Genomic DNA, 22,732 nt, shown 5'->3' with positions numbered 1-22,732 from the left:
CCCCGTGCCTCGGGGTTTCCTCCGGGTACTCCGGTTTCCTCCACTGGTCCAAAGACATGCATGGTAGGTTGATTGGCATCTCTGGGAAATTGTCCGTAGTGTGTGACTGCATGTGTGAATGAGAGTGTGTGTGTGCCCTGCGATGGGTTGGCACTCTGTCCAGGGTGTATCCTGCCTTGATGCCCGATGACACCTGAGATAGGCACAGGCTCCCTGTGACCCAAGGTATTTCGGATAAGCGGTAGAAGATGAATGAATTCTCATACCATTATTTTTTTTATCCTTTTTTTTTTTTTTTTTTTATCAGCATGCTATTAATGCCAAAATATGAGCTGTAGGTTCCTAATATAAATAAATTTTTATCTCATTGTATAAAAATTAGCAATTAAGGGTTAAAGGCCTTGCTCAGGGGCCCAGAAGTGGTAGCTTGTTGGACCTGAGATTCAAACTCACAACCTCCTGATTGGTAATCCAACACCCTAACCACTAAGCTACTACATTCCCATGTGCTGATGTTGAATGATGACCCCTTAGACTGCCAGGGCATTCATTATCAACTTTCACTTGAGATAAACTACTGAAATGACCTTTAAAAAGGTGCAATTGCTACAAAAAAACACCAACGCTTTAATTTATGAGTAGTTATGGATTTTATATATTGTGCAAAACAAATGGAAGCATCTACATGAAAATCAGGTGGATAATACTTAATCATATTTATGAACTCTGAAGAATTGATTGTTCAGGTCTTAGCTTTCCCTTAGAGCTGGCTTCTTGAACTTTTACAGTGTTGGAAGGTATAGCAGGTGATAAGGACTCAAAGTACACATCTGGATCCATTTTCACCAATGCGAAATGACACTTCATTCGAGTCCACCCACAGTGTTAGCTCACATGGAAGCAGGGAAAAGATTTCCTCCTGTGTAATGCCAACGGCCCAGGCAGCTTTGCCTATCAAAGGGTCCATTTTGTGGTTGATGCGCAAGCATCTGTAGCCTGACCCTCTGCAAGGGTCTTGGGGGAACCAGTGTTGCTCGTAGTACTCTGAAAGAAAAAAAGGTAAAGCAAGATAAGAAAGGATCCTCAATACTATTTTCTATTTTCTGTCATTTTCTATTTTCTATTTTTCTATTTTCTATTATCTGTCATTGTGTCTGCCTTTCAGGGCAGACACAATGTAGCACTTTAGAAAGGCCAGTCATAACTAATTTTATAGTATAAAAGTATAACTCAATGTATTTATCTAGTCAATACATGTCTGATAAAACTATCTGTAGAAATGTGAATGACTAGAAGGAAAAAAAAACAGGCTGTAATGAATATTGAAACTCCTCGTACCAAGTAGCGTCTTCTGCAGGGAAAAGTTTAAGTGATGAAGTTGATCTTGTGCCCTGTGATGGGTTGGCACTCCGTCCAGGGTGTATCCTGCCTTGATGCCCGATGACACCTGAGATAGGCACAGGCTCCCCGTGACCCGAGGTAGTTTGGATAAGCGGTAGAAAATGAATGAATGAATGAATTAATTAATTAATTAATGAAGTTGATCTTCAGTAAGAAGGCCAGTCATCCTGACCAGACTGCTAACAAAATTAGCAGCTGTAGAGACTTCTGTTCTCATGTTTGCCGAACAGCAACACCTGTAAAAAGACCGATGGATTAGAATGGCGATGTATTAGAGCCACAGTCGGGAAAAACGTCTGTTACTGTTCAGGATGAAAGAGTTACCTGATGAAATGTATAATATACAAAGAAGGATTTGAAGCGACTTATATCCAAATACTAATCCAAAAGTAATTGTCAGCTCTGACACTGAAGCAAGTGCGGACAAATTTCCTGCTCTTTCTAACTTAAACTCTCTGGTTGTCACAAAGGTTCAACAGAAATTCAACATTTAACACTAATTAACTATGAACCGAGTAAAAGTACAAACCCACATACATAAACAAAAATCACACATGACTGCTATAACGTGAATGATCACATCCCCTGTTCTTTATTACAGACTGGAAGAAAATTCAGAATAGATGTTAAATGCTGTACAATTTAATTTTGGTGTCAGTGTATAGATATGCGTATATTCACAGATATAGTGTATTAGGGAAACATGTTGTCTGCTGTGATGTATTAAATACAAAATTAATACAACAAGCTGTCTAACTGACGTCTCTATCGAGACAAATAAATAATTTACTGCTTGCACTGGGAGTCTGCGGGATTTGTGTGCATGTGTTTCTAATGAGTAGATGTAGCACAACGACAGTGTCTAGCTTTAGAAGCGCAATGCTCCTCCCTCTCTGTGTGTCTGAAGCATTTAAAGGGTGGATCCTTTTTTATTTAACAGCACTAACCGCACTTCTCGTTAAATGAAAATTTTCACACAAGTCCTTCAGCTTTCAGGTATTGTTTTACACTCTTTATGTTGCTATCTGTCTTTGTTTTGACTCAAGACTTCATTCCGATGCCGTCTCAAGTACAAAAGCAAAAGTTAAATAACGCTCAACATAACAGGCAAAACAAAAGAGAAGTAAAACTACTTGTGCTCATTGTGTTCATGCTGTAGTCTGGGATAAGTTCGGTTTTTGTTTTTATTCATGATCATAAATAAACAGCTGCATATTATTGATTATTGAGACAAAAGTTTGTTGTTCGTGTTTTTTTATTAAGGCAGACATGTTGGTAAGATGTTACTTTTGTAAACTCGAGCACTGCTATGTGCTAAAAAGCAGAATGAGGTTGTGGAAGAAGAAGAAGAAGAAGAAAAAGAAGAAGAGACAAAACCTAGCAAAGTTAAAAAATAAATAGTTTTGAACGAGCAAAGTGAATTTGTAAGATAGTGAGATCTGTATGCCAGTCTAACCCTGACTATCCTGTAGCATGTAGCCTCTAAATGAGCACTTAGTTCCGGTCCAGTGATTGCCTATATTTCCTATAACCACACTGGGACATAGAAATATAACTTTTGGTTTAAAATATAAAAGGTGAAAATGAAGAAGCATGCCAAATTCACCAGAAGCACATTTCCCCTGAATGTGTATAAGTGTGAGTCATTCAACGTGCAATAAAGTGTGGCTTGTTCAGGGTCTATTTCTAGTAGTGAAGCAAATGTAAACAAAATATTTGGCCATATTTTGTGTCCAAAACTTCACTTACACAATATTAATTTCTTGTCTATATGAATGTTTATAAATGGAATATTGCAGTCATGTGGTTATACTGAATATCATCATGCCTGTCATTAGCCATATTTTTGTGTGCTCTTGCTTGTTTAGTATTGCTTAAATATACAGAATCAGACATTAGTACAATAAACTATCCTAGTAAGAGGCGACAAATGGAGCAACTTCTTTGCCGTACAGTAGGTTGCAACCCGTGTCTGGGGAGGATAAACCTTTTATTATTGTGATGAACTTTTTAGCATGTACTACATGTACACTTCACCACATAAGTGTATAATTATGTATTCTTAGTATATTATATAATGAAGTATATACAACACACAATTTTTAAACTATATACAATTGCAAAAGCCTTAACAAGTATACAAATATATATGGCAGACACAATGACATTATCTTTGTTGTCAAGACCCTTTTAGATTACAGGTATGTGCTAACCCTAAGGGAAAATAGGCAATTTCAAAAGTGCCACAATGACTCTATCCCAAATGTCCATAGTTGAGCTTCATGCTTTGTGGATGACAGCCAATGATCTCTCTATAAGGACAATATCTCTGAAATAATTATACCATTCTTTTATTATAGGGGGCCCAGGTGAAAACTGGGAGTGCATTATGATCTTTTTTTGCATCTGTTAAACCTGCAATTACAACTTTCTTTAAAGCCAAATTAGTGCAAATACTGAATGATGATTTGTCATTAAATAAAAATAAGGTAAGCGATTAAGAGACTGGAAACTCCAAAATATCCCTAAAAAATACATGACCAAAGCTTAGAGACATCTGGGCAATCCCAAAAAATACGCAGGTAGTATGTGCCAACCATATGCAGATTACAAGGTAAAACCTCTGAATAAACTTGAAATGAATCAGCTGGTGTGCAGGATTCTTTGATGAGAAAAATATTATTCTATATATTGTCCCAGTCCAGTTCCATGTCCCTCTCCTTAAGGTCATAATTCCATGATTCAGTCGCTCTCAAAGCTTTATCTTTATCACACCTTGATATTAAATGTGCATCTACTCTAGATACCAGTCCAGTGTATGACATTCCTTAGTAATCAGAATCAGGTTTATTGGCCACACACAAGGAATTTGGTTCCAGCTGTGTGACTCTCAAAAGTACAGACATAAATAACACTATTCTAGACAAGACAATACAGACTATACAAGACAATACAGACAATGTGATACAATATAGACAGTATGAGTATTAAATATGAATGCAGAACATATGTCTGATCAGTTATGTACATAAAGTGTGAGAAGTGCATGGTTGTGCATCACAATATTATGCTTTTGTGCAATATGCAGCAGCAGTAGTTCAATTCAATTCAAGTTTATTTGTATAGCGCTTTTTACAATGGGCATTGTCTCAAAGCAGCTTTACAGAACATAAACATAGAGCAGAAGGTAAACATAAGGAATAATATAAAGAATTAATATAATAAAAATTCAAGATATATATATAGTTCACAGTATGTATGTATGTATGTATGTATGTATGTATGTATATGTATTATGTGTATGTCCGACTAAAGAGATGAGTTTTTAATTGCTTTTGAACTGGGAAAGTGTGTCTGAGCTCTGAACACTATCAGGAAGACTATTCCAGAGTTTGGGAGCTAAATAAGAAAACGCTCTACCGCCTTTAGTAGACTTAGATATTCTGGGAACTACCAGAAGTCCTGAGTTTTGTGATCTCCGAGAGCGTGAAGGATTGTACCGTTTTAGGAGACTAGTTAGATACGTGGGAGCTAATCCTTTAAGAGCCTTGTTTGTAAGTAGCAGCAGTTTGTAAACAATTCTAAACTTAACAGGTAGCCAGTGTAGAGATGATAAAATTGGGGCTATATGGTCATACTTCCGTGTCCTAGTGAGAACTCTGGCAGCTGCATTTTGGACTAACTGTAGCCTATTTATTAAAGATGCAGGACAACCACGTAGTAATGCATTACAATAGTCCAGTCTAGAGGTCATGAAAGCATGAACTAGCTTTCTGTGAATACCTGTGTAATTTTGTAAGCGATCTAGGAGAATGTTGTGATCTATAGTGTTGAATGTAGCACTAAGGTCAAGTAGGACTAATCGTGACATACAGTCCTTGTCTGAAGCTAAGAACAAGTCATTTGTGACTTTCACAAGTGCAGTTTCTGTGCTATGATGGGGCCTGAAACCTGATTGAAACTCTTCGAGGATATTGTTCTCCTGTAGGAAGGAGCTCAGTTGAATAGGGAATATAATTATGGTGAGTTATTAATCAGGGTGATTGCCTGGTGGAAAGAAATTGTTCCTGTGTCTAGCAGTTTTGGTAAACAAAGCTCTGCCAGAAGGGAGGAGCTGAAAGAGGTTGTGTTCAGGGTGTGAAGGGCCAGTAGTGATTTTTCCTGCCCGGTTTCTGGTTCTTGTATGGTACAAGTCCTGGGGAGTGAGCAGGGCGGCACCAATTTTTTTTTGCTGTTTTTACTGTGCGTTACTGTTACTGTTGCAATCTGTTCCTCTCCTATTTTGTTGCTGCTCCAAACCAGATGGTGATGGATGTGCACAGGATGGATTCAATGACTGCAGTGTAGAACAGCATCAACAGCTACTGTGGCAGACCATACTTCCTTAATTGGTGTAGAAAGTACATCCTCTGCTGGGCCTTTTTGATAAGGAGTTTATGTTGCAGTCCCATTTCAGATCTTGGGAAATGGTAGTGCCCAGAAACTTGAAGGACTCCACACATGACACAGGGCTGTTGGATATTGTGAGGGGGAGTAGTGTTGAGGGGTCTTTCTCATTGCCCACTTGGATGAGACCGGTGAGCGTAGTTTCGAAATTAAATTTCAGGAGTTTAACAGTTGGGTCACTTGATGTGCAATCATCGGTATAGAGGGAGAATTTGCAGAATTATTGAATGTATTGCAGATGATATGCAGATGCATAATGAATGTAGTGCAGCCCAATGTTGACTGCATCGTCCACTGATCTGTTTGCTTGGTAGGCAAACTGAAGGGGCCAATACCAGCTGTTCAAAAATCTTCAGCAAAACAGATGTCAGAGCAACAGAACTGTAGTCATTCAGTCCAGTGATGGGAATGGGGGGTCTCTTGTAGTTCGTGATATCTTGCAGGCTTTTCCACACTTATGCAGGATTGTTAACTGAAAACCTGCTTTTCAGCTTTGAATATAGCCACTGCTGCTGCTATGGCATTAAACAAAATCAATCTCTCTCTCTCTCTCTCTCTCTCTCTCCATTCCTCTCTTTGCAGTTCCAATATGATTCTTCCTCAGTTCCTGCTCTTTTTAGTCTACCTCCATGGACCTCTGGTTTGTTATGCCTTTAAGATTTGTGCTTTTAACGTTCAGAGTTTTGGAGGCTCAAAGGCAACGGATGCAACACTTTTGCACATTGTTACACAGGTAAGGTGGACCTTACAGAGAGTGATGTGTAATGCTTTATGTCACAAATATTCACCAAATTGAATAAAGCTATGTAATTTAGTTTTATCATTTATTTTAGATATGAGCACAAATTGCAAGTAAAGTATCTGTTTTTTTGTAAAGTGTGAATATAGTGGTCAGGTTAAAACATTTAACTACCATTTAATACATTTTAGTTCCATTTTAATCTTATTTTTGGTCAGATTGTGGCACGCTGTGATGTGTGTTTGCTTCAAGAGGTCAGAGATCAGAAGAAAACAGCCATTCCACGTCTGATTAATAGACTCAATAAGTAATGTTACTTTCATTACATCTCCAGTCATGACAAATGATCTGCAATCTGCATATCGTACACAAAAAAGATCTTTGGAAAATAATTTAAGCAATGAGCAAATTGCACTTTTACATACACATTGTATATTATCTGTTCATTCACTGCTATACAACACTCTACCTTCTTTAGCTGTGACAACCAAATTACAATTGTAATCAATAACATATCATAATTTTTTTTTTCAGCTATGAAAGCATTCACCAGTATGACTATGTGTCTAGTGGACGTCTTGGCAGGACACCAACCTATCAAGAGCAATATGTTTTTGTGTTCAGGTAGGATATTTAGTTTTGAAAGAGCTTATATATTAAAATAAATCATACTGTCAGTGAATACTTTATGGGCTGTATGCTTCGGTTTGGTTTGGGCTTCATCATGTCATGTTCTCTCCTACAGGACCGGCTCAGTCAAGCTAATAGACGTTTATCAGTATCCAGACACACAGAAAGGAGATGAGGATGCTTTTGCCAGGGAGCCTTTTATTGTGCGCTTCCAGGCACCTAAAACAGGTAACATTAAATATCCATAGTAGGAATGTAACTGATTATGAATATAGTTTTTATAATCAACAGATATGTTCTAAGTGGAAATGTTTGACACTAGATGTGTAAATCAGGACTGGGACCGAAACAAAAATGTTTGAAAGACAAAGACCCATGTTCATTCATTTTTCCTTAGTAACTTCTTGATCAGTTTAAGCTATTAGTTTAAAAAAGCACAAACTAAATTTGTTACAAACTCAAGTGATGTAGTTATGGCTGAACAACAGATATTAATAGTGTCACTGTGTTAAGCCCTAGATTGCATTCAGGTCTCAGTGAGATTAGACTGGATAATTCTACTATATCTTTACTATTCTATTTTTACTCTAAACGTTTGGATTGTGATTGGTTATGTATTCCAGTGATTGGTGAGTTTGTTCTGATTCCAATGCACACCTCTCCTTCTAATGCCACCAAAGAGATTGATGAACTCTATGATGTCTTTGAGGATATAAGACGGAGGTGGAAGACAGAGGTGAGCTACAATGGTGTATAATAGTCTCATAGGTCGGCCAGTTTTTAATGCCGTGCGACAAACCAGAAAAAACAAGCCTGAGGCGTTTTTTTTTTTTTTTTTAAATGACGCAGTGTGCTCACATTGGTGCCCTTGGTTTAGTCCAAATGTTAACCACGCGTGAACAGTGAAAAAAATGTCCCTCATTGCCACCATTCTTCTTTAGGACATAATGTTCCTTGGTGACTTTAATGCAGCTTGTGGATATGTGGCCAAGAAAAACAGGAAGAATATAAGGCTCTACTCTGACATATTCACCTGGCTGATAGATGACAATCAGGACACTACAGTAAGAGGGACCACTGACTGTGCATATGACAGGTAAGCCGTATTCTATATTTAAAGGGTTTTTGGTTTATTACATCTTGTTTATTTGGTATCTTATGTAGTGTTGATTTCTATTTACACAGGATAGTTGTACACGGAGATTCATTTCTCAGGTCTATAATACCATACTCAGCACAACCATTTAATTTTGCCAGGGCATATCAAATTAAGGAGGAAGAGGTAAGTGGTTGTTTTTTTATTTTTTTAATCTAGCACACCAACATAAACATTCATATTACACATCTTAATTATATGGTTCCTTTCTGCATATTTGTATTTTATTAGATTCAATTTATAATCAGTCAAGCAGATGTTTTCCCAAAGATTTTTCCAATACTTTTGAATATTCAATACTTAACAAAGTGAAAGTGAGTTTGTGACAAGTTTTTTTTTTTATCTAGTGTCTGTGCTGAAGACACATAACAGAGCAGTGCATTTTCCTTACAGGCTTTACGTGTGAGTGACCACTATCCTATAGAGGTGGAGCTGAAGATCAAATCAGGAAGTGAGCAAAGAAGCATAATCTTGCTCCAGATAACTCTTGGATTTCCCCTTCTACTCCAACTGAAATGACACCCTTTTTTTTTTTTTTTTTTGGACTTTTTTATTCAGATAGAGAGAGGAGATGTGCAGTACTGCCAATTTTTAAATATCATCTAAACCAAAGCTGTACAAGAATGCACTGCATTATTTCTTGGCAATAATGTGAAACACATTTTAAATATATATTTTTTTTTACATTTTCATTTTTTTTAATCAAGGAGATTGTAATGAGAAAATAAGTTAATTTACTATTAAATTAAATATTTTTAATTTCTTATCATGATGGAATTGAATAGGACAGGCCTATTTCTAGTTGGAAGTACATTGCCTCTTTAATGGCAATTATTTGATCTTTATTTTTATAAATGACACATCCAAGTTTCCCTGCCAAAAGAAATGATTAAATCCTCCAATGATGATACCTACCTGTACAGTGTCAGTAGATTGTGCACCTGGATGAACCTAACCATTTGTTATTCATTTCAAGGAGGAAAACTCAGTGCTGACATACTGCTTGAGAGCGATTCTGTGCTGGATTTTATTTTATTTTTCATTATTTTTGGAATCCTTATCGGACATTACAGATGCTGTTATTAAGGCAAGGGAAAGCTTAGCCAAGTATTAGGAAAGAAATGACATGTCACTTTTCTCTTAGGATAGCAATTCATGTGGTATTCTTTGGAGAGTGTTTTGATGTTTGAGGTTATGTAGGTGTCCTGCTGTTCCAACCTACACAGAGATTTGGCCCCTAAAGTCAACATTCTAGAAAAGGACCATCAGTGACATACACTGACTAAAGTACCAATAGCATCTAGTTGTGTGAGAAGTTCATCAAAGTGCTTATCTACTCACATTGTACAATAATTAGCTGCTGTTTGTGCATGCACATATTTTGTCTGAGGAATAGTGTTAGATCATCTGTATTTTGAATAAAAGGTGGAGGCAAGCCTCATCTCTTCTAATTTGTGTGGTGATGAAGATCAATCTTAAGAGGTCATCATGCCCGGTTTAACTGACCAAATCAAAATGCTTAATTTAGAGGACTGGATTAGCATATAAACACATTCAAGTGGTTCTAACAGGAGGCCAGATGTTTTACTTGGTGCATGACATGCAAAGTCTAAATGCACAAATCTGATTTGTTACAGCTGTTGTCAAATTTACTTAATTAAATTTCTAAATTAATATAAACGTTCTAGTCACAAAGTCAAATATCCATCATGTTTGAAGTTTAGTTTAGCTGTACTTAGATCAATAAAATGTCTTAATTGTGGTAGAGGCATCACTGGCAGTACTTGGCTTTGTTTTATACTTTGTTTAAAAGCTTCCCCAATACATTTCCTCCACTCAAAAAGAAACAGTAAAAAAATAATTAGTAACCAATCCAAGTATAGTCTCAGCTTTTGACAGGTAAAGCTAACGGAGTTTATAAACTTTATTTACAGTACTTACTGGTGCACCAAACCAACCCCTATCATAAAATGAACTGTATTCAATACAAATTACAAGTCCAAAAGACTGAAACCACAACATTAGACAACCAAAACAGTTGGATTTTATTTATTACTTCAGATTACTGAGCGTTCAATCGCACACAGCCATTAGTATGGTGAGTGTGAAGTGCTTAGTTGGCATGCAGTGCCTTCCAGCGGCTCAGGGGTCCGTGGCTAGGGACATATTTTACACTGCAGCCATCAGGGATCACACGCTTCTCCTGCAGCAGGTCATCAAAGTCAGCAGCATTAAACTTGGTGAAGCCATACTTTTTGGAGATGTGGATCTAAATAAGAAAAAGGAATAGATTGTAAAGCCCATAACTGAAAGGTCTCTCCCAAAATTCCCTTTAAAATCCAAACACTTGCTAGCACGTTTTTACCAGCACTAATGAGAACAATGCTACCATCTTTTATAAAACATGCATCAATCTCATGAGAGGGACATACCTTCTGACGGCCAGGGAACTTGAACTTAGCCCTCCTCAAAGCCTCAATGACATGTTCCTTGTTCTGGGTCTTTGTGCGCACAGACATGATGACCTGTCCGATGTGCACACGGGCCACTGTGCCCTGTGGCTTTCCAAAGGCACCACGCATTCCAGTCTGGAGTCTGGCAAGACGAAACAAATGAAAACAAATGAAAAAAATCCAAGCATACATTTCTCCTTTAAATGAGGTTGTGTCTCAATGGTCCCTTACAGGACCCAGCACTTCACAAGCTGGGCTCATACACAACCAAAGATTCACTGTCTGCAGCTTTTGCACACCAGAGCAGTACAAACAACCAAGCTGGTCGGCTTAATAAGCTGCAGTAGTAATTTTATAGTTGTTTTATGCCTGACCAAACTCACCTATCAGCTCCAGCACAGGATAACATTTTGTTGATGCGAATGACATGGAAAGGGTGCAGGCGCATGCGGATGTGGAAGCCATCTTTACCGCATGTCTTCACCATGTATTTGTTGGCACAGATACGGGCAGCCTCAAGAGCTACACAAAGTCAGATATAGCTTAATGTATTAAAGCTGTTTCAATTTTAATAAAGCAACAAAACCTACAAATTATGTATATTCTTGCAATGTCTCCATTTCTCCACTTACCCTCAGAAGACAGCTGCTCATATTCGTCAGACACCATGTGACCACACAAGGGGAATTCATCCACCTTAGCCTTCTTCCTGCCCAAGTCGAAGATCCTGATCTTGGGATCTGGGTTAAGCAGAGAACAGCCATCATATTTACATAAATTTAGTTTTAACCACAAAAACAAAATCAATTTAGATTTCTGCTAATTTCATAGGCAGTGTATATATTAAATAACATGGTTATTTTCCCCCTGCATAACAAGTTTAATTCAAATCAAGAGTTTTCAGCTTACTAAGAATTTATTATTTCTGTGAAATATGCAAATGACACTGCCATCATTTGTCTAATATTTGCCATTAAATGGTCATCTGTCCAGGGATAACCATTTGTTTTGCTTAGTTACTCCACAGACCACTGACTGCAGGTAGATTAAATTGATTTCACAGGTCAAAACTATGGAGAGGTGACCCATTTTACCCAACTGGGTTATTTTCATCTCAAAAACACCATTGCATAGGTTTTTTTTTTTTTTTTTACTTAATGAAATTTCCAACAGAGATTGTATTATGTTCGCAAAACAAGTCAGGCTGTGTCCCTACACTACATCAGATCATATGAGCACTCGATATAGACAGAGATTATGTGCGTGCAGTAAAAACATCGTCCTCACCAGGTACACCCCGACAGAAACGGGACTTAGGGTAAGGCTTGTTCTTGCAGTATCTGTAGCTGGGGAAAGAAGACAATAATGAAAAAAGTCAACTAAAAAATGACTAGATACACACACGTGAAGTACACTACTTCAATGCCGACAAACATTTGATCTGAAGACAACTCAGAGGCATCCATCTAACATTATATGCTATCCATTTAGATGGTTAGCAATAATCTCATTCAAGACACATCCACTTAGGTTGTAATAGTACAACAGCAAATGTTTCTAGGGTTTTTGTGGAATTGTCAGTTTAGCCAGCAGATTAACCTATTCAATTTCAAAATTGATATAAACGACAAACAAAGCCACAAGGTCAAATCTCCATCCTGTCTGTAGTTTATTTTAAGCTGTATTTAGTGTTATAAAACGTCTTAGTGGTGGTAGATGCATCGCTGGACGTGCTTGGCTTTGTTTATACTCGTTTGTTCAAAGACTCCCTAATACGTTTCCTCCACTCAAAAAGACACATTCCCAAAAAAAAAATATAATAAAAAAAAACAAAAACAATAACCAATCCAAGTATGGGGTAACTTAACTATTTGTAGTACTTACTGGTGCACAAAACTAACCCCAAACATAATATGTGGAGTAAAATACTTCACTGCCGAAGAACATTTGATCTAAAGAGAACTCACTAAGGAAACCAGCTAGCTACATTGCTAACAGCTAGCTAACCGCTGAAGCCAGGCCAGGAGCCGCACATGGTTGGCGCGTCCTGCCATTTTACAGAGAACACCAAATAAAAAGAAACTTACCAACGGGCTGGACGGCGCCCCATGGCTGCGACCTGAAACAAACACAAAAACGGTCACTTTTACAAAAACAAGCGCCACAAACACGTATAATATAATACGATTTTTCGGTCAGTTTATAAAGAGATGGACTAAACACCAGCCTTCCACGCACTCACCTAATGGCGGAAAGGAAGTAACTTGGATTTCCGCTGCGTCATATTGTAAAGGAAACGTCACATCCGCACAGGCGTCGTCGTCCAGAACAGCTTTTTGTTTTCTTCAGATATCCATTAAGCTTTTATACAATATAAATGCACAAATAAAGTCTGAAATGAAAAAGAAACACATTTACAGTTAGAAATTTCTTAAATATTTTTTAACCCTTGGCTGCACATTTGGATTAAACAAGCAATAAACATTATAACAGTATCGTATGAGACAATATAATTCTAAAAATATTATTAAATATGATTATACAAAACTATAGATGAATAAACCCCAACGAACCAAAGCCAACTTTCAAGTGTTATAATAATAATAATAATAATAATAATAATAATAATAATAATAATAATGAATAATGAATGATGGAAATAAATAATGATCACAATTCTCAATTTCAAAACATAGTACAGATACAAAAACATCAGGAAACAGTGCGACAAATGACGCTGGACAAATGAGTGCATTATACTAATAAATGAATAACAAGAGATTTTTCCCACATTAGAAATTCCTTTACAATAAGTTCAGATGTTCCTTACAGACACCAGACTCGGTTTACTGGTAGCTGAGTCTTGCAGAGATTTTTTCTTTATTGTTATAAGGTGCTCTTTGGTCTAAATTCTTATATCATATGTATAAATGCTTTAACTGTAACTCTCTTAACCCCCAGGTACCTGTAATAATTGTAGAGGTAAATGTAATTTTACCATAGGACAGTATATGCAGAAAAACCAGTGTGAAGAGTAAGGTTTAAAATCTAAACTAGACATTTTCTCCTATGAGCCATATTGAAAGTTATAAACCTGAACACACTCAAGAGGTCGACAAAGGCCAACAAATTATTTTATCCTGAAGCCAGTCATTTCCTTATCCTGCCAAAAGATGTCTCTATTGTTTCAGCAATGCTGTACACTGATAAAAAAAAATATATAAATAAATAAATAAATAACACCCCCCGCCTTTTTAATTTTCTTGAAGAGGAATGACCTCACATTTCTAAACTCCGGATAATGAAGAACAAATGTTGGGGTGGTCATTGGAATTTTTGGTATCAATAACATTTGTTCTTGGTCAATGCAGATATGACGTGACTGTACAAACATCCCCTCTGACCCACCTTTGATGCAACAGCTCTAATGTCAATTGTGCAGACTGTGAAATCTAACTAAAAAAAAAATAAGATACAAACAGGCTCACAACAGAAAAAAGGGCAAAGAAAACTTGGTCTTCAAGGATATACTAAACTTGATTTATACTGTAATGGTAGTGAACGTTAAAAAAAAATAAAATCATGTACAAAAGTTCAGTTGATATAATTAATCAAACTTCACTAGAGCTATATAACCAAAGCTTTTTAAGCAGTACAAACTATTCATCTTTCCTCCTGCTGCTGCATTCCTGGCCTAAGTGGGGCAAACAAATACTCTTGCCTTAGATGGGACTGTGTTCAGGATAGCAACAGTTTACTCTCCCATAAATGTTTTTAATACCCTAGCCCACTCAAACTTGAATTTTTTAATGTACTGTCACAATCCTGTATTTGTGTCCTTGTATTTGTCATACAGTTTAGTGAAAGGCTTAAGGCTGTCTAGCACATTTTGTTGGGCTATAATGAAATGAATGCCTTCATTCCAATTTATTGTTAAGGTACAAATAAGCAAATTCAATGCTCTTTCTTTATATTCAATATCAATATTCGGTAGTTACCTAATTATGTGCGATGCACAATGCCTTGCCATTATTTTTGAAATGTTCTACAGTGCAAGTTGTGAGCTAAAGGTAACGCCCTGTTAAGTATGTTTTGAACATTTCCTCTGTGGTCATGTTTGACCGACAGTTGCATATACAAATGATATACATATGCAACATTATTGTGATAATCTTGGTCACAGTTTTAGTTCCATTTGTGAGCTACAAATTGCACCACACCCATTCACACATTGGTTTGAGAGCATAGTGCACACTTCCACCTTGTGCACTCTGGAGTCCACATTTCAGGACACAAAAAAGCACTTAGCATGCATAATATAATATGTGCTGCACTGTCGTTGATATTTTGTGTGTGTACATACAAGGGGTCATTTACTCCCTGAGAGTAGTTTTAAATCAACTTTAATAGAAATATGGAGTTAGAGGTTACACAGGTGTTTTCTTTTAAGCCTAGGCCAATGATAATAGACAAGATAGAGAGAAGCAAAAAATCATGAAGAAAGGAAGAGGTTAAAACATAAAAACAGTAATACGTTTTAAAACGAATATATGAATGAATGAACCAATGAATGAATGAATGGTATGGAGACTGGGAAAATATTTTAAAAGGTAACAAATAAGGTTAAACAAAAAAGGTAACATATTCTACTTATAGTTATATAAGTAAAATATAAATTTGTATTAGTGAGCCTTCTTCTCAAAATAAAAACTTGAACTAAATAAAGATGTTTTGGGTACCAGATATTATATAGAGTATGTTATTATAAATTAGATATACAGGTAGAATGATGTTTTTCCACAAACACAACTTTTAATGCCTAAAATCATTGATTACACAGGAACTCTGGTCAGTGAAATTACTTTATTACTTTAGAAATTACTTATCATACACAATTGGAATGGGTGCTTAAATATATGATACAATATATGCTATGTAGAACATAGAAAAAACATAGAACAAACAACTAAAAAGGTAATAATAATATTCGTTTTCTAGTCCACCTAGTGGTTTCTTTGCTAAGAGAAACACAGAGTATACAAAATCCTCTAGTATATAGTAATCTAGCCAAATAACAGGAAATGAATGTGTTCTTGTTGCCCTGGCAATTGGTGCCAGTTTTGTAAACAGAAATCTATGTAGGACATAGGCAGATGACACATAACACTTAAGAAAATTCCTGCAAACCATTACTAAAAAGTGTTCGAGCATGACATCCTTTTTGTTTTACTTCCCTTGCTCTCTCTGTCTTACGATGTGAGCTATGAGGACGGGCAGCTTGTCAGCACAAGTTTGTGCTTCAGAGCTGACTACCTCAGACATGAGATCATATGATGCCATTCAGGTTCACTTACAAGCACATACATTGATATGCACTTCATACTGTGTGTGGTGGTGGTGGTGGTGGTGGGGTGGCTGGATGGGTGGGCTGGGGGGGCCTTGGTTTCAGAACAATTCCCTGATCAGAGCTCAATACAGACAGGGAAATGTACCTAAATATACTACTAAAATGGTTGTACTAGGGTTTTGAATAAACATGCTAATTTTGAGTAAATATCTATTTCTAATCTATCAGAGTATAATCCACACCTTTATTCATCCACTCTTTATTTATTAAATGCTTCATTCTTTTGGACTATGTGTGTAAGTCTGTGATAGAGGAGCTGTCATGAGGTTCTGATGGAGTGTAATGCTAATTATCTAGCTGGCATACTTCATGAGGTCACCATGAAGCCATAATGACACCAGTAGTCTAGTGGTCACTGTGGTGTTGTTATATCTCTCATGATATAGGACACGAATGAATCTCATCACATTCTCCTTCTGCTGATTCTGCCTGCAGCCTGGAGTGCTCATCTGTGCTAAGGTGTGCATGTGTTAGACCAGATGAATAAGCTGTTTTGGGATGCACTGTCAAACAGCGTGACGTTGTTTTCTTTAAACATCTGATTTCACTGATGCATTCGGAGGTAGTTGCCACTACCTCTTCCACTTATTGATGTGAATGGACTATTTCAAAGCACGACAATGAGATCCAGCTCTACATTGTCTGTTATTATCAATAATTTATATTATGCAGTTACAACATCTAAACATATCATTATCAGGCATTTTCTTTATCATTTATCAAAATATTTCATTTTTTTATTTCTACTTTGTTGTGCAAAGAGAGGTTTTTTATTATATATGGCAAGCAGATACATATTTATCCACATTCCTGTCTGTGCGCCTGTGCTTAGGTTGTTTAATGGGGCGAGAGACAGTTCTTTTACAGAAAGAGATCAGTCATTCATAGCTGCAGTGCTATCAACCCCTCCACATTCCTCCTCCCAAATAAGGAGAAAAAAACTCCTTCTCTCTCTCTCTCTCTCTCTCTCTCTCTCTACCCCACCCCCATGAGAAAGAGAGCGAGTAACATTGTAGTTTTGTTAAACTGACACAGATTTATTTTATTTTATTTTTTTTAATTTTATTTTATTTTATTTTATTGAGTTATATGGTCCCTGTCTTCATTTGTCGACTGCTGTTTGCTTGTTTATCTGAAGTCAGTGTGATTGTGTTGGCTTTCTCTGGCCAGAAGCTTATATACAGATGGTGTTATGGTTGGGTGCTAATGTTAGATGCACAAGGGAAAGTGAATCTGTAGTCTGAGACAGGAAGACATGGGCATTGATGTGAAGGGCTCTGAGGTGAGACCAAGGCTCCAGTCTGCTGATCCAGCCATGACAGTCAAGGAGTGGCTCTAATTACTTCTGCTCTTCTCCCAGTACTTCATGTATTACAGTTTTAATACTCTGTCTAGACCATATGGTTATGTAAGGAGTGCAAAGGTTTTTGCTAAATGTAGGATAAAACCCAGAATAAGATGAACAAGTTATAATGTGACATATAGCATTTATTAGAAAATTCTATTAGGACTTAGTTAATGATTATCTGAATGTATGGGTTTTTAACTGAATCAATAAACAGACTCTATAACCATTACAACCATGAGATCCCGATAGAAATATGGTAAGTGGAGAACATTATGCTGATTCTCATTTAGAAAGTGAAACTAAAGTAAAATTTTCTTGAGAAGGTCAAATTAGTTTTAAAGATACAAAATATTCACTTTTACTAAACGTCCAAAGGATTCCTCCAGTGACCCTAAAAAGAGGCACATTTTAGTGGCTTTTTCTAAAAAAATGCCTACAGCATAGTGTTTTGAACACTTTCAGATTGCCTGAGCACACAGTATTCTGTAAACAAAGCACTTCAGGGACACAATTAAAGGAATGCAATTGAAACCAACAATTATTTGCAGCAAACCACTGAAGAAAAGAGGCTCATGTCGAATTATGTTCATAACTAGGCATACATCTTCAAATCTTCTTTGTCTCTTTAACTGTTTCATCTGTATTTTGGAATCCCCCATCAGGGCTGAGAGTCATTAGTTTGTGTGTGTGTGTGTGTGTGTGTGTGTGTGTGTGTGTGTGTGTGTGTGTGTGTGTGTGTGTGTGTGTGTGTGTGTGTGTGAATGTGTCTGTGTGTGGATGTGTTTATTTTTATATCTTACTGGGGACCAAATGTCCCAACACAGATAAGAATATCTTGACAGGTTTGTCCTTGTCGAGACAGTTTGGTCCCCATGAGTATTATTTTGTTTGGCAGAAATGGCAGGTTTTATATGAAAAACTAAAACTGTCAAAATATTTCCTTTTGGTTACTGAGATTGCAAAATTTCTACATATTATTAATTATAATTAAGAGTGTGTGTTGGTCTGTTTGTGTTAGCCATAGAGTGAGCAATCGAGAGAGAGAGAGAAAGAGAGAGAGAGTCTGTGTGTGTGTGTGTGTGTGTGTGTGTGTGTGTGTGCGCGTGCGTGTGTGTGCTTGTGTGTGTTGGCAACTAGATAAAATTCTCATGCTTTTACGGTGTCCTCTGAACAACACAGCTGTGTGTGTAGGATCTTCTCATTAAATTAATGTTAGTCTGATTCTTCAACAACACAGGACGATGAAGCTCTGTGGTCCTGCTCTGTTGAGTCTGCTGAAGCTCTCTCCTTATTCCACTGCTGCCTGATTGACTATATCATACATCAGATGTCAAAAGTACCTATGAATCATTTACAGCAGGACTGCTATAAATTTTGTGCATACAATTTATAATTTATAATTTATACTTGAAGCAATGTATGAACAATACATTTATTTGGATGAAGAGTTGTTGTTGTTGCATCAAGATCAGTGACACCCCCCCTTTTCTTTCTCTCTCTCTCTCTCTCTCTCTCTCTCTCTCTCTCTCTCTCTCTCTCTCTCCAGGAGAAAGAATGAGATTGAGAGAAGAGAGAGAGGCTACCATAAATGGTTGTGTTTGTAGAAAGGGAAAGGGCAAGTGTGTGAGTGAGTGTGTGTTTATGTGTCTATTTGTCTGACTGTCCAGTTTTGAATCCATGCAAGCATGCCTGTTGTAATGTTGAAAAAAAGTTAATCAAAGACAACTCTCGTGCTTTTAGAGTTTTATGTACATAGGTTAGGGTCTCTCTTTGACTGTACTGCTAGAGACAATAGAGAGAGAGAGAGAGAGAGAGAGAGAGAGAGAGAGAGAGAGAGAGAGAGAGAGAGAGAGAGAGAGAGAGAGAGAGAGAGAGAGAGAGAGAGCGCTTTCCTGGCAGTTTGCTGAGCAATATTGCCCAGTAGCCGCAGAGAGATTCTTTGGCTCTGATTCATTTCTCAGATGTACAGTCGGCTTACCTTTTAAAGGTATAATGGATCAGCTAAGCCAGATAGGATGGACACACAGACTATAAGCAGACACTCAGTCTAAAACAAGTTCACAAAATCGATAATAACGGGAACAACCCTATCCTATCACACCTGTTGCACCACCTACTTCCAATGATTCAGCCGGAACACAAACACTCATGCACAGTGCAACTGACTGAATAATCTTGTCAAACAACTAAACATATGTTAACTACAAAGGTTACAAAGGCTACAAAGGCTAATATATTTAATTGTTTACTAACTTACAAACACATCAATCACAACTAATTTACAAAAAAGGAAACTAGCTCTACCAACATGCCTTATAAACAAGTGTCCACATGAAAGTAAGAAAAAGATTGAAATAAACTTTTTGTTACATACTGCTATCTTAAATAGAAATGTTTCTTATACAAATGTCTGAAAAAGTCCCACAGAGAAACCAGAATAAATGCAAAAATCTTTTCCACAAACATCACCCACACAAACATGTGGGAGCGAAGGAGCAAATGAGGTTTCGAGGACAAAACATGAAATATAGACTTAACAATCCAAAGCAAATAAAATAATCAGTGACTTATCAGGTGTGGAACATGTCAACGTTTCATAAAACTCTGCTTTGTCTGAGTGGCCTCATATGAAACCTTCCTCTCAGTCACATGTCATCAGAGTTTTTGATTGTGTGAGACAGAGCTAGGCCTCCACTGCACCACTGAAATGAATGTTGATTTGTGGAGTATACGGCTGCACATATTCTTTCCAGTGTTTGGAGAGAATCACGCCGGTAAATATAAATACAGTCGTCTTAATGTATCACAAGTATTGCCTTCATAATATAGAGTAAATGTAAAAGAAAGATAGCTCAACTTCCTAGTATTTGCCTGAACTGATGTAAGCTGTAACAATATTAAGATATTATCAGCCAGGAAGGGACTGTAATAAAAATTATTTAACATTAATGCTATGGTCTATATAGCAGGAGTTCACTTATAGCAAACATCAAGTTTCTTTGTACAATGTTCAAAAATAGAACCTACAAGATACGAAGATATAAATATCAAAGTGCTATTAGTCAAACTCGGGGATGGTTGAATGCACATAAGTTTCTTTCACAGGCCAGCTGATAACTTCAACAAAACAGATGCTGAAAATACTCTGATGCGCAGTGATTGCTGAACATGCTTGGATGCAATACATCATGTGCTAATACATACTAGATTACACTCACGCCCATGCAAAATATTACTGAATATGTGTGCACATACAATACATAAATAAAATAGTTGTTGTATTCAGTTATCAAGTGATTGTATTACCCTTGAAATTTAAATAAAACTAAGTTGGAAATCAAATTCAAAGTCTCCTGTCAGGGGGCACGGTGGCTTAGTGGTTAGCACGTTCGCCTCACACCTCTAGGGTTGGGGGTTCGATTCCCGCCTCCGCCTTGTGTGTGTGTGGAGTTTGCATGTGCTCCCCGTGCCTCGGGGGTTTCCTCTGGGTACTCCGGTTTCCTCCCCGGTCCAAAGACATGCATGGTAGGTTGATTGATCTCTGGAAAATTGTCTATAGTGTGTGAGTGAATGAGAGCGTGTGTGTGCCCTGTGATGGGTTGGCACTCCGTCCAGGGTGTATCCTGCCTTGGTGCCCGATGGCGCCGGAGATAGGCACAGGCTCCCCGTGACCCGAGATAGTTCAGATAAGCGGTAGAAAGAGTGAGAGTGAGTGAGTCTCCTGTCAGTGATTGCAAAGCTAACAAGATGAAACATAATTTTTGTATTATTCTAGCAAAGAGGAATTAACAGTTGTCAAGGCAAAGTCTGTGATGCTGAGTCATGTTTAGAGCCATCATACTCTCATAATTTGAAGAAATCTGGAGTTAACATTCATGTTTGAGTACCCCAGGCATTTCTCTGTGCTTATTTCTTTTTGTACTACAACATTTAAAACGTTTCTATTGCCTGTGCTACTTGCTCTAAAAGATGTTGCTGTGCAGCACCGACTCCCTGTGCATTGTGCTTAGCTTCCCTAAAGCTCTGCTGGTTTCCTGTAGTGTCCTGTAGTTGGGCAAGATTGTTCTGATCTTACACATCAGGATTACAGACTCTGACTCATAATGCAATAATATCCACTTACAATACAACAGATGGTACATATTTGCTACATACAAAATTCCTCTAGGCATTTACGAGTACATGTTTAAGAGGACATTAATGAGTGTGTGTGTGTGTGTGTGTGTGTGTGCCTGCGTGCGTGCGTGCGTGTGAGTGTGTGTGTGGTTTTGCATCCTGGCATGTGTCAGGTCCATGTACTCCAAACTTCATTTCCCAGAATGCACAGAATGCACCAGCGTTTACACACATGGCCGCCCAGAATACACTACCAGGATTACTGTTCACTGTATAATATAAAATGGATAATATTGAAACATTATAATATTATATAATACACTGTATACTATTATTCACATTATCCATTATTTACCTTATTCACATTGCTGGTTATTCTACTTTTTTATTATCTGTAAAATATTATCTGTTAACTCATAGCCATGATTTGCTTTTTGCCTGATACACTGTTTGTTGATCATCAAACATGCACCTGTTTTTGACAATGATGCTGCCCAAGGTTTGGAATTTGTAGGCATTTCTCTGACCTGCATCTGCATCAGTGTCAGCCTAAATTTCCTGAAAGTGGAGATCAAACGTCCTTACAAGTATAGGAATATCTGACAGTGTTGACCTTTGACTATTGCGAGTTTGAGACCCCAACGATGACATCTCTAGCTGCTTGCCAAAATTAATAAATGGTTTTGAGGTCTGGGTGGGAGCCCTGACACACTCTCACTACCCTGTCAGCATTCCAAATCATGATTTGTTTATTACTTTTGACAGGTGTTAAGGCCAAACCCAAAGAAAACAAAAGTTAGAATAACAGAACAACTGGGATATAAGGTGAGATCTCAGTATTCATCCCCAAGCTCAATGTCTTCATCAATAAGTAAGCAGACAGCAGAAGTTTCTAAAATAAACGATTTCAAAACTATATGGGGGATCAAAAACACACTTCTATTCCAATTTAAGTTAATGTATTTTTAGAAGATTTGATTCATTGTGTTGTGTGTAACTGTGTTCACTTGCAAAATGGTTGTTTAACAAAAGTGAG

General features: G+C 37.3%; 3 protein-coding genes and 1 non-coding gene across 4 annotated transcripts; 1 reads left to right on the top strand and 3 right to left on the bottom strand.

The window, feature by feature from the left end:
• Window positions 1-817: 817 nt before the first annotated feature.
• LOC132862586 (protein BTG1-like) lies at window positions 818-1,618 on the bottom strand. The gene is made up of 3 exons (XM_060894666.1): window positions 1,546-1,618; window positions 1,339-1,386; window positions 818-1,044 (listed from the first exon to the last, which is right to left on the bottom strand). Exons 1-3 carry the CDS (start codon window positions 1,616-1,618, stop codon window positions 818-820), a joined length of 348 nt encoding a protein of 115 aa, XP_060750649.1.
• A 679-nt stretch (window positions 1,619-2,297) lies between these two features.
• Window positions 2,298-9,823, top strand: dnase1l1 (deoxyribonuclease I-like 1). The gene is made up of 9 exons (XM_060895128.1): window positions 2,298-2,397; window positions 6,430-6,580; window positions 6,805-6,893; window positions 7,121-7,210; window positions 7,332-7,444; window positions 7,840-7,952; window positions 8,158-8,312; window positions 8,402-8,498; window positions 8,766-9,823. Exons 2-9 carry the CDS (start codon window positions 6,437-6,439, stop codon window positions 8,889-8,891), a joined length of 927 nt encoding a protein of 308 aa, XP_060751111.1. The 5' UTR covers window positions 2,298-2,397; window positions 6,430-6,436; the 3' UTR covers window positions 8,892-9,823.
• A 570-nt stretch (window positions 9,824-10,393) lies between these two features.
• On the bottom strand, window positions 10,394-13,013 carry rpl10 (ribosomal protein L10). Its single transcript, XM_060895129.1, has 6 exons — window positions 12,913-13,013; window positions 12,113-12,171; window positions 11,458-11,565; window positions 11,209-11,347; window positions 10,805-10,967; window positions 10,394-10,641 (listed from the first exon to the last, which is right to left on the bottom strand). Exons 1-6 carry the CDS (start codon window positions 12,933-12,935, stop codon window positions 10,486-10,488), a joined length of 648 nt encoding a protein of 215 aa, XP_060751112.1. The 5' UTR covers window positions 12,936-13,013; the 3' UTR covers window positions 10,394-10,485.
• LOC132862861 (small nucleolar RNA SNORA70) lies at window positions 11,035-11,169 on the bottom strand. The gene has a single exon (XR_009650072.1). It is a non-coding gene; the product is annotated as a small nucleolar RNA SNORA70 (small nucleolar RNA).
• Window positions 13,014-22,732: the final 9,719 nt, after the last annotated feature.

Source organism: Tachysurus vachellii, chromosome 19 (assembly GCF_030014155.1).
Source record: "Tachysurus vachellii isolate PV-2020 chromosome 19, HZAU_Pvac_v1, whole genome shotgun sequence".
NCBI lineage: Eukaryota > Metazoa > Chordata > Actinopteri > Siluriformes > Bagridae > Tachysurus > Tachysurus vachellii.
This window is presented reverse-complemented; position numbering and strand designations above follow the sequence as displayed.